General features: G+C 37.7%; 1 protein-coding gene across 2 annotated transcripts in view; it reads left to right on the top strand.

Moving 5' to 3' along the window:
- Positions 1 to 12,844, top strand: part of LOC126831898 (E3 ubiquitin-protein ligase UBR3) — a 48,607-nt gene extending 35,763 nt beyond the window's left edge. For both annotated transcript variants that reach the window (XM_050562551.2, XM_050562552.2), the window contains 7 exons: positions 817 to 935; positions 1,383 to 1,484; positions 2,574 to 2,699; positions 4,008 to 4,190; positions 7,387 to 7,596; positions 8,920 to 9,059; positions 9,751 to 12,844. In XM_050562551.2, coding sequence (XP_050418508.1) covers positions 817 to 935; positions 1,383 to 1,484; positions 2,574 to 2,699; positions 4,008 to 4,190; positions 7,387 to 7,596; positions 8,920 to 9,059; positions 9,751 to 9,868 — 998 coding nt within the window. In that variant the 3' untranslated portion in view covers positions 9,869 to 12,844. The remainder of the gene's footprint in view (positions 1 to 816; positions 936 to 1,382; positions 1,485 to 2,573; positions 2,700 to 4,007; positions 4,191 to 7,386; positions 7,597 to 8,919; positions 9,060 to 9,750) is intronic.
- The last annotated feature ends 276 nt before the right edge of the window (positions 12,845 to 13,120 follow it).

Raw genomic sequence — 13,120 nt, 5'->3', positions numbered from 1 at the left:
CACAGACTCTTTATGAAAACTTAAATTTTTATACGCCCACATTTGCATGTGGTCGTATATTGTCGTCGCCTATGTCACTTCACAATTTGTTTGTGGACACTTTACAGGTCACAATTTTTATCCAATTTTGATGAAACTTAAAATTAATGTTTATATCCTAAAAATCTGGGATCATGTTGATACTTGTGCGTAGTGCTGGGTATTGCGACTGCAGTCACGATACGATACGTATTGCGATTCATGTGCCACGATACGATACGTATCGCGATTCATAACTAGGTCATAGATTTATCAATAAAACAACAAATTAAATATGTGATTGTGTTTTTAATGAAGCTTGAACTTCACCACAGGTTGAACTGGCCGTCGTCTTAATCTTAGCAGACGAACTTAGACAGTCGCCACAATGGTCTCTTGTCAAGCGAGTGCTGAGATTGGTTGTATTACAACAATATTTTAGAATAGTTTTGCATATTCTACAAACAACTTTCATTGTGTCACCTTTTAAAAACCCAAAGTTTAACCAAACTTTAGATTTATATTTCGCTGAAGGATTTGTTATTGCGACTGTGTTTTCCGCCATTTTGATTTTTACAAGAGCTACTATCTATTATATTTACGTTCTAGATTCAACGATATATCGTGCCAGCACTACTGGTGCGTATCGGAATGTAACTTCCTTGATTTTATGTCCCCTGATTGTATGAAAGATCACTTTTATTTTTAGCTTGTTCTCTGTCCATCTCTTGGGAAATGTGGGCGTATCTTGCATGATAACCACTTGTTACTTAAAATATTATATTTTATATATTACAGAACATTATACGTTTTTAGTCCAGATGTTATATAATGCGTTATATGTACAGGCTCTAACTGTGATAATCTGTAAATTCGGAGCTGAAGAACGAGAAGCATGGAGAAAGAAGGGAAGACATGTAAGTATGTGGTGCAGCAAAAACATGATGTCATAATGACAGGCCTGGAAATAACCATTCTATATATGTACCTGACAAAATATCAGAATGAACCAATATATGATGTTTTTAGCCATGTGCTAGATGTGTATTATAAATATCGATAAAAATACTGTGCCCAACAAAATGTCAGGGATCAGAGGGATTGTCCTATGTTATATATGGCACAAAACAATCAAGATCCATTGCTGTACGGACATTGAAGGTCGAAATACAAAGAGAAAAACATTATAAGGATAGTTATATGTATCATGTTATAATTACAGTCCACAGTAGAAACATCAGGATTATTATATTATAAGTACAGTCCACAGTAGAAACATTAGAAAGAATGTTATATTTATCTTGTTATATTTACAGGCTACTGTAAAACATTAGGAATGTTATAGTATCATGTTATATTTACAGGCTACTGTAGAAACATTAGAAGGAATGTTAAGTCATCTTATAACCAGATTAAACTGTAGCAGATTATTTGAACAAGAAGAAATGGATCATTCTTTTCCTGCTGTAAGTATCAATAATATATGTTTGCATGCTAAATCTGACACTGCCTATACAGATAATGCAAAACCAAGGACCAGGGTAGATGTTGGCAGGCAAATAAAAGAACTGTTAGCACTAGGAATTTGAAAATGCCTAAAAGTAAGTGGAGACGGCTCTTCATTAGCCTGTTTGGTGCAGAGTAGGGTTTTGAACACCATTTCAGTTTTTGTCTCTGTATAGATAAACCTAAAAAGTAAAAAATACCAGTAATAATGGCCCACCCATTTCTTCATTGAACAAGATCGAACAGTAAGATATAGGCCCACCTCTATCTCCATTGAACAAACCTTAACCAGTATTAAACCAGATAACTGATCAAGTAAACATACACTTCTTGTATGTTTTAGCCTAGTATAGCGGTAGTCTTGGCCATCTTAATGCATGGGCATGCTGGGTACGATCATAGGAGCCCCAATTTTAATCTATGTATGTCAATAGATAAATACTATACTATGTATGAATGTTTGTTATTGTGTTACAAGTGGACAATGGCATTCACCTCTGATTTATTCCTATTAGTGATTGTGTAGGTAGGGGCCACACATCTTCAATAGAAGACTTGATCTCACTTTAAATCATACATCTTATCAAGGCCTTCATGTAATACATGTACCCTGCATATTTAGGCACTAATTTTGATTGGGTATTCACCGAGCTTGTGAGCCTATCAGATTCTTCGATCATCCTGAATAACAAGTTTACGCTTTCCAGCTAAAATGTCTACCTGTGACATTTGTGTTGCAAAGTTCAAGGATTGTTCAATGTCAAGGTTTCCGTGGAGGTTGCTATGTTTGATTTGTGTCACAACTTCTGATTGAACGCTGCTGTTCACGTGTCTGCAGTAATGGGAGATATCGTAGCAATAAGTTTGGGAATTGTAAAGCAATCTAGCAATGTCCAGACGTGTAAAACTTGCAGTCGTTGCTTCAGGAACATGGGGGCCCCATTGCTCTGCTTTTCCCAGGGGCCTATAATGCTGTTACGACAGCCCTGCCACAAGTTAATTCATTTGTAATAAAAAATCTGTACAGAGTTTGTTCATTTTTTTCTAAGATTTGTCAGAGTGTTTGGTCCCCACAGAGTGTAGCTATGAGTCTACAGGAACATATTCTACCATTTATAAGGATAGCAGTTTTATTAAAACTTCACCTGTTTAAAACAACACTTCCGGAAAATCAAGTAGGTTATATATAGATATTATTTTTCACTGTCAACTCATAAATTTTTATTTCTATTCTTGATTTGATAAATATCGAATATACCCTGGGATTCATATCTTTCACATTCGGGAAATTAAAGTAGCTAAGTCTCTAACTCAGTATCATCCAAAGTCTTACCGGTTGAAAACACGAATTATTTGTCAATTCAAATCAACATTGATTTTGTGATCTTACTGGGAAAAGGTAGGCTTCTGATATCCAATATTTAAGACAAAATAAACATTTTACCATTGGTACACGAATCGTGTACAATAGTGCGTGTCAGCGTCATTTGTAACATGTGACCAGAAAGAACGAGGCTAGACATATTCCACAACTCATGTCAAACGGTGACGAGATATTTTATCTGGAGAGCATGCGCATTTGACTGGAATAACCAGATGCTAGAAATTGCCATTCGGTTGAGACTCATGATGTATTTTGCTGGACATAACTAATTTGAAATTAGAGTCAAAACGGAAACAATTGAATGTAAAACAGTTTATATACAATCAGATTATATTATTATATGCATTGCGACCCATTTGGGTCAATTTCTAGGTCCCAAATATTAGCGATTTAGCTCCTTTAAATGCTTATAAACTGGACACTCATTATCAAAATTAAAATGGTCAACTTTAAACTGTACAAGTACATATTAGTTGATTTTGTATGAAAGTGAAAGAAATTTAAGCTAAATACACAAGATTAAATGATACCTGGGTTACAGTAATATGGCGTTATATAGAAGTTCATTTTGTCGCTACAATGTGAGTGTAGTCATTGGAGCAATCTCTCTCTAATTGGCTTTGCATAGCATATTGAAATAACAACCGAGTGATTAGGTGTGCGCTGTATCATAAGGTCTGTCATTGATTTAACTGGGGTTGGTTTAGATTACGTGGTTGTGCGTGACATGGAGTAGGGTCGCATGTCCAACCTCGTGGGTTTTTTCCAGTTTACTCCCACTGCTGAAGACCCCGACATGCAAAGCTAATTGAAATAAAGTTGAACCGTGTGTTAGTACCAGAGTGACCTGGTTTGTGTCGAGTGGACGTTAAACCCCATTGCTCTCTCTCTCTCTCTCTCTCTCTCTCTCTCTCTGAAATACCGACCAAGAAGAGCTTTGTATTTAAATAATTCCTAAATTTAATCGTTCACTTCTTGTAATATTCCAAATGAAATTGATACAAACATTGAGAACCATTCCATATAATATTAAAGCATTTTATAACTAATAAATTTATGTCACAGAAGGAAACTGATTATCTACATATTTTTATTACAGAAGGAGAGTGAATATCTATATCTATGTAAAATATTAAACTTATCTAGTAAGGAATCTTTGTCTCAAACAGAGGTTACTAGTACATCATTTGTTAAATGGGCTACAACAGAACCTTTACAGTTAACTAGAGCATGGTGTGTTGATTTCATGAACTATGCCAATCTTAATCCAGACAGAGGCAGGGTAAGAATCACTGTAGAGTGTATGAAATAGCTTTATTAACGTCCGCTTCCACCGGGGTGATATTACAGACAAAAATAACTGTAGAAATGATATTGTGACTTATGAACAAATATCTTAAATATACTATTCAAAAAAAGTAGGGGATATTTGATTTTGGGGGCATAATACTAAAATATGCAAATGACTACGAAAAAAGTCACTATAGAACCTAACAGAAGAAACATTTCCAGTTACATGTGACGCCCAAACGCACCAATAGCTACCGCATGGAATGCAGGTGATGCTTGGGATCATCATGGGGGTCCAACCCAAGATTTGCACGACTCTGACTTTGAATGTTACAGTCATTGTGGCATTGAATTCCAGGGTGGAAACATCAGTTTCGGCTTGCCCAAAATGAAAGGTTACGTGCCCTTGGCATGCTACAGATCGGCACAACACAGGCGGTTGTGGCACGGACGATGAATGTTTCTCAGTCTGTCATAAGCAGGCTATGGTCCAGATACCGTGATACACAATCTGTACAGGACAGACCACGCTCAGGTCGACCAAGGGCGACAACTCAAGCCCAGGATCGATTTATCCGTACCTTGGCCTTGAGAAATCATGTCATCACAGCAAATCAGATCAGCGCTCGTCTTCAAACAGACACTGGTGTGAGAGTAAGTGGCCAGACGATTCGGAATCGACTGCATAGGGGTCACCTTCGCGCCCGACGTCCTCACGTGATCCCTTGTTTGAGAGATCATCACATTCAGGCAAGACGTCGTTGGTGTAGGGATCGTCAACACTGGGATAATCGATGCTGGAGCAATGTGATGTTTTCAGATGAGTCAAGGTTCACTGTTGATTTTTTGGACAGACGTAGGAGGGTGTGGCGTCGTCGAAACGAGCGCTTCCAAGACGTTAACGTCATCAGACATGATCAACTTGGGGGTGGCTCTGTTATGGTGTGGGGAGGCATCACTGTTGCTGGAAGAACGGCTTTACATGTTGTTGCAGGGCGTGTTACAGGCCAGTACTACCGGGACAACATCTTGGCAGTCCATGTTGTGCCGTTCGCACGACGTCATGGCCGCCGTTTCATCTTCCAGGATGACAACGCAAGATGTCACAGGGCCAGGATCGTTACAGGTTACCTCCAACAACAGAACATCACCACATTGCCTTGGCCAGCACTGAGTCCCGACCTCTCCCCCATCGAGCATGTCTGGGACATGCTTGGACAGAGGTTACGTCAATGTCAACAACGTCCAGCCAATGTCCAAGAACTTGCTGCTGCGTTGCAACAGGAATGGGACAATCTGGACCAAAATGACCTTAGACGTCTCATTAGGAGTATGCCACGTCGGATCAATGCTTGTTTGGCAAACAGAGGAGGATTTACCCGTTACTGACTTGGTTGTGATGCTGTGGTAACTTTGCTGTTTGACCCCGGGTATCATTTTACCCTTATAATGGTCAGTCTGTGCCTTACTTAGTCTAACGATCATTTGGAATAAATCGATGAATGTGAACTTCATTTCATTTTGTCATTTGTTTCTTCGTCAGTTTCATAAGGTGACTTTAATAACACTTAAAAATCAAATATCCCCTACTTTTTTTGAATAGTATATTTGTCACAAACAGATCAAAATTAGTAATTGTTAGTAATCAGGTGGGCAGTAATCATTAAGTAGGTATTCATAAGGTGTTAAAACTGTGACTAATGAATGGTACACACTGTTGGTTACGTTTGTGTATTCAATAGTGGTTGATATTAGAAGTGACATCTTTTACAGCTAATTAATTACACAACTGCTAATTAATGAGTGGCGGTTGGATGGCCGAATGGTTAGCATGTGCGCGCTGTATCATACGGTCTGTCATTGAATCAACTGGTGTGGTTTTGATTCCCCGGTTGTACGTGACAAGGAGTAAGGTTGCTTGTCCAACCTCGTGGGTTTTCTCCGGGTCCTCCGGTTCCCCCCCCCCACTGCTAAAGACCCCTACGCGCAAGTGAATTATTGAAATAAAATTGAACCATATGTTAGTCCCGAAATGACCTAGTTTGTGTCGAGTGGATGTTAAACTCCATTTCTCTCTCTCTCTCTCGCTAATTAGTGACTACTGTAAAATGTCTAACCACTTTCTATAGATACTAAACATTAGTTTTGAGTAATGATTGCTTGTCTGATTTAAGGACAAAATTTTCATATTAAAAGACTTAGGTTCATAAGTCAAAGGTATCAGATTAACAGGGAAACATAAATATAAAATCAAGTACTGCATTTGCGGCAGTTTAATTTTCAAAACCGCCAGACAGCCTTGACATTTAGAATCTGATATCAATTATCAACACAACACTCCCTATAATCTGTTGACAACTACAATTCTATAACACCAATCTTGAGATTATGTGGCCTCTATACGTGTGCATTATTCTGTACAGGCAGTAGAATTTTATAATTACATGACACATGTCGATCCTAGCCATGTTTGAAAATTGGATTTTGAAAAATACATTATTTTTTTCCGGTGTGCAAAATGACCAATGGGTTAGATCTAGTTCCAGTCATTTTCCATAGCCCTTGGACTTGACCGGCATATTAGGCTGTCATGAAACCCATACTGGAAACCCAGCAGAATTTCCCTCATAGCACACTGCATGGCATGTGCTCGTCTTCATTAGCCTAGTTGGTACAGAAAATGGAAGGTTAAACCCCATCTCATTCTCATTAGCCTGAGTGGACTTTTAGCCCCAATTCTTTCTGGAAGCCACGGTGGCTCAGTGAGTAAGACGTTTGTTTACTAATCTGGAGGTTCCTTGTTTGATTCTGGTGGTGGACAAGAAAGTTCATCGGGAAATTCTGGCAAGGGACAGCATATAGTTGTTTGGATAGGACAAAAACCTGAGGTCCTGTATGCACATTGACTTGCAATGTAATAGAACCCTCGAAGTGGAAATTCGAAAGAAGAGTAGGCCGTAGTGCCACTTTCCATTCAAAATTTCATCCATAGCACACTGTATGGCATATGCGCGTCTTCATTAGCGTGGTCAGGGCAAAACATATGGACGTTAAACCCTATTTTCATTTCACCAATTCATTTCATTAGGCTGGTTTGTGTAGAAAAGTAGGATGTTAAACCCCATTTTCATTTTATTTAATAGGATTAATTATCATGTTGTGTTTAATATTGTGTGATTATTTTTCAGTCTTTATTAATGGTGAATCAGACGTGGTATAGACCTCGACTTCTGTCATTACCAACTCAATATTATAAAATATTTCAACACTATCGTAATCAGACATGTTCGACATGTACCGGAACACCCAAAGATCCATCAATATGTTTAATCTGTGGTGAATTCCTGTGTTTCCGTGAACAGTGCTGTAAACAGAACACAATGTTTGAATGTGTTCAGGTGAGATATACTTACAATTATAAAATTGTCCGAGACAATTTAGGCATTCCCTACCTTGTGCATAATGTGAAATTACTCTTTAGCGTTCTTGGTAATAAGTTAAACTACTCCCACATTTGCTCTTGGGCGGTCACGGTGGGTAAGACGCTGGCTCGCTAGCCTGGAGGTCGGTGTTCGATTCCTGCATTGGCCGAGAAAATTCATCAAAATTTTTCGGCGTGGTTCCCCCCCTTGTCAGTGATGTAGGACGGAGGGCCTGATAAGGACAGCTGTCTAGTTGTTTGGATGACACGAAAAACCGACATCCCGTGTACACATCAGCATGCACGTAAAAGATCCCTTGACAGTTGAAATTTGATGTAAGAGTAGGCCGTATTGCCGCTGTCCGGGCAAAATTTTCCTCATAGCGCACTGTATGGCTTATCCACGTCTTCATTCGCCCAGTTCGGAGCAGAACAGTAGGAGCTTTAAACCCTATTTTATTTCATTTCATTTGCTCTTGACTTTTGTTACATAGGTGGGGGATCACGTGGCTAAGTTGGTAAGTTGCTAGCTCGCTAGCCTGGAGGTCGGGTGTTCGATCCCTGCATTGTCTGAGAAAGTTCATCCAGATTTTCCGGCGTGGTTCTCCCTGGTCAGTGATGCAGGACGGAGGGCCTGACAAGGAAAGCTGTCTAGTCGCTCGGATGGGACGAAAAACCGAGGTCCCGTGTACACATTGGCGTGCACGTAAAAGATCCCTTGGCAGTTGGAATTCGATATAAGAGTAGGCCGTAGTGCCGCTGTCCGGGCAAAATTTCCCTCATAGCACACTGTATGGCGTATGCCTGTCTTCATTAGCCCAGGTTAGGAGCAGAACAGTAGGACGTTAAACCCCATTTCATTTCATTTCATTTCATTTCGTTACATAGGTGGGTTTGGTGATTGGTTTGTCTAACATGCGTTTTAGATCATAAGGTCTGTCATTGGGTCAAGTGGCATGGTTTCGATTCCTAGCATGTACATGGCAAGAAGTCCTCTGGTTACCTCTGACTGCTAAAAACCCTGCATTGAATTATTGAAATAAAATTGAACCAAATGTTAGTCCCTAAATGACCTTGCTTGTGTTGAGTGGACCGTAAACACTATCTCTGTCTCTCTCTCTTTCTCAAATGCACTTGAAGTTTGCTAAATGAAATAGCACTGACTGGCACCATGGATCTAAAAATGTATTATCGCTTTGTGTTACTTTACTTCTTCAATTTATCGTCCCTAGCAAATAAGATAGCTATTTAAAATATTTGTTTGAGAATTGTATCTACATATAGAGTGTGTTTTTTTCAGCATTCTATATCGTGTGGTGCTGGAACTGGTATGTTTCTCTTGGTTAATTCAAGTATAATAGTTGTTATACGAGGAGCACGAGCTACTCTCTGGGGATCAGTTTATCTCGATGAACATGGCGAAGAAGATCGGGAACTAAAGTAAGTTCATCATTTTTTTGCTCATCAGATATTTGACAATCTTTGCTCCACATTCTCAAAGGAGATTTCAAAGAATTGTGGTGATGCCCTGAATTAGAATTGTTTAACCGGTTTTCTTTTCTGTGTGTATATTTTAATCCATTTAAGATATCTCATAACTTTCCAGATATCTTCATGCAACTTTGTATGCACATCTACCTGATAGCTGTTGTACCTTTTGCCAATTCATCATTTCTCGGACTTAATAATTTTACTGTTTCCATTGAAACAAATTTGACTTAGTGTTTGTCATACAATTTGCAGGAGTGCAGTAGTTTGTTAAAATTTAAAATAACCTGTGGGCAAGATTACTGAATACTGCAAATAACAAAGAAAATTGTTCTGTTACGAGAGCAATGGTATGAGGTTGTTATGAGAGCAGTGGTATTGGGTTGTTATGAGAACAGTGGTATCAGGTTGCTATGAGAACAGTGGTATCTGGTTGTTATGAGAACAGTTGTATCAGGTTATGAGAACAGTGGTATTGGGTTGATATGAGAGAAGTCGTATCGGGTTGTAATGAGAGAAGTCGTATCAGGTTGTTGTCCCAAAATTACTTAGTTTGTGTTAAACATTGACCTCTCTCTATCTCTACAAAATGCTCAATAGATGTAACAGTAATAAATTTTTAACTTTTTTTTTTTGTTTTCAGACGAGGTAAACCACTATATCTAAGTAAAGAACGTTACGACTTACTGGAACAACAGTGGATAAATCACAACTTTGATCATGTGTGCAAGAAATGGATCTGGCATAAAGATAGACTTTAATAAGAATGTTAGAGGAAATACTGTAAATAATAAATTTATGTGAGCAAGAAATTAATGTGAGCAAAATAATAATGCCAGCAAAAAATTAATGCCAGCAAGAAATTAATGTGAGCATGAAATTAATGTGCACATGCAATTTAACCATAAGTTTATTGAAAAATTAAGGTGAACAAGAAATTAATGTGGGAGAATGCTAGATCGGAGACGGTCCTGCACATATGACATCATATATGGATTGTGGGTTGGGGTTAGGCTTTGTCCAGGCTTAGGGTTAGGGTTAGCACTAGCCCAGTTTACATCTCAAGACTTTGACGAAATCTGCTGGTCCTCACCCTTGCCCTAACCCATTATCCACAAATGACGTCATATGTGCTCAAATGTTCAGGATCGTCTCTGATCTAGCATTCTCCATTAATGTGGCCATAAAAAAAATTAATGTGAACAAGAAATTAAGTTGAACACGAAATTAATGTGAGCAAAAAGTTAATGTGAGCATAAAGTTGAGCAAAAGATTAATGTGAGAAAGAAATTAATGTGAGCACAAAGTTAATATTAGCAAAAAACTAATGCCAACAAGAAATTAATGTGATCAAAAAATGAATCAATCAAGAAATTATTGTGAACAAGAAATTAAAGAGATCAAAAAATTATGACCAAGTTGAGAAATGTATAATTAAACATACATTGTGCAAGAGCAAAATCTGATTATTGCAAGTCTTAATTTAGGCTTCAGATGTTATAGAAATTATAAATTAGATCTTTATTTAAACAACAAGCCCACAATCAACTCTGTAGACCCACGGATGGCTCGGCTACAGCTCGGATTTAAATAGGATTTCACTTATCAATTAATTCAAATATGGCGCATCCTGATGAGAATACGTCACGCTAAATGATAGAGTGTACTTAGCGAGGCCGCTGTAGAGCGTTTCCGCATGCCATTGAAAACTTTTCTTGATAATTGAGATTTGTAGGTGGAGTTAACGCCTGTCAATCAAACGATCAGCCACGGTGAAGGCACATTTCACTACCATTTCTAGTCAAATATTACAACGATGATAACTATGTTCAGAATAAAGTAATTTGACTGAAATTTTCAAAATATTCTTCTTTCATCATCTACTTTTAAATTGTTATAGCAAGAATGGCCAATTCTCTGTAAAAATCTCCCATAATGTATCTTTAATGCAAGCAAGAAATCAGTGTATGAAATGCAACATACCAGTAGTTACATTTGTTTCAATATGCATTTCAGTTCTAAATATAGGCATTGTTGTCAAGCACAACACCCTTCAAAACAATAAACTAATCAATGATGATTCATTAGTTGATAGGCTGTTGATGATAATACAAGTGTAATTATCTGATAATTAAATTTCTACTTTGTTCAACTTGATAAAGAAACCACCCCTCGTAATTTTAGAGGATACAACAAGTCACATTAATTGTTGTTAGCTTGGATTCCGTGAACTACTAACTTTTGAATTTTGTTGTTAGCTTGGATTCCATGAACTACTAACTTCTGAATTTTGTTGTTAGCTTGGATTCCGTGAACTACTAACTTCTGAATTTTGTTATTAGCTTGGATTCCTTGACTTACTAACTTTAAAGGTGTATGACATAATAGTCGTGTATGTGTCATTTCAACCATTTTATCGGAGACATGAAATGTAACTGTACAAAAATCATTTTTTCTTGGCAACTACATAAACGACACCATTCTCCATTCCCCCCAGATGTTTAAGACTACAGTGCATGTTAGAAAGGCTTATGACAGTGTCAAAAATATATTTCATCTTACCCGACCCCCCCCCCCCCCCCACACACACACACACACATTTTGAGGCCCTATTGAGTCAACCTGGCAAGATTCTCAGATTGGCCATACCATTTAAACATACATTATCTTCCTTTTGGCCTGAAATGTTATCTAAATTATTAATTAGACATTTATTAACTTATTCAGACCATAATCAACTCTCGATGTCAACGCTAGTCTGCGATATTTATTGGATTATGAACTGATTTGATGCTCTACACTCATTCTTGATTAAATCAAGAAATGGATAATCAAGACTTTATCGTACTGACTTCAGTAATGATGATCGAGGCTACGCCAAAATTTCAATCGATTAATTCTCGGTTCATAGTGGATCAATTTGACTGAAATTTTCAGCAAATTCCCTTTACATTATCTAGTTTTTAACTATTCTAGTGAGAACTGCGAGCTCTTCTTATCTCCCATAATGTATCTTTAATTTAGCTGGAATTGTGTTTTACTGAAGGTTTATTGTTTGCCACCTGGTGCTAATGCGAAGTTTAAAATGATTGTTAAATCTGTTTATATTGTAAAAACCCTGTTAAATTGTCATGTTTTTATCTTGTATATAAATGAGATCATTGATTTAATTTCTTGTATTGTTATTGTATATTTAAAATAATGTATATTAATATCTAATGTAGATAAGTGTACACTTACAACTTATATCCCTGTAATATTTCAAATTTCTGGTATTTATAACTCAAAATAATATGAGCTTTACTTTTTGTTATTAGTTTTATGGTACCACATTTAAAGATACCTTCCCATGTACAGAGAGAGAGAGAAATGGGGTTTAACGTCCACTCGACACAAACTAGGTCATTTCGGGACTAACACATGATTCAATTTCATTTCAATAATTCGCTTGCGCGCCTTTGTCTGTAGCAGTGGGAGGAAATCAGAGGACCTGGAGAAAACTCACGAGGTTGGACAGGAGACCCTACTCCTTGTCACGTCTAACCAGGGAATCGAAACCACGCCAGTTGACTCAATGACAGACAGTATGATACAGCTCCCACATGCTAACCATTCGGCCATCCATCCGTCCCCACCACTCCCACATACATTCTGTGTGATTTGATGATATATCTGAACTAAAAGTCCATTTGTATATTCAAACTAATTTAAATTTATCATGAGGTTGCTTTTAATCCCCCCCAAAAAATGCAAAAATCTATTTTAAGAAGTCTTGGTTGTCATGTGACTTGGTTATGGATGAAGTTATTTTTGGATTGCATGTTGTCGATATTTAACATAAATATCGAAGCTGTTCACAGAGACTACTGGATGTTAAAGTTTCTCGATGTTCGTTCGTTGCGGAAGTTTTACGACAACTTCCACCAGGGGTGATATCGTAGAAAACTCTCTCAATGCTCTCACAACACTATAATTACTTTTGTGGGAATGTATCTTTAAGAGGGAGTCATAAT

The sequence above is a fragment of the Patella vulgata genome, chromosome 9, assembly GCF_932274485.2.
Source record: "Patella vulgata chromosome 9, xgPatVulg1.2, whole genome shotgun sequence".
Classification (NCBI taxonomy): domain Eukaryota; kingdom Metazoa; phylum Mollusca; class Gastropoda; family Patellidae; genus Patella; species Patella vulgata.
Note: the sequence above shows the minus strand (reverse complement) of the source record. Positions and strands in the feature narration are given on the sequence as shown.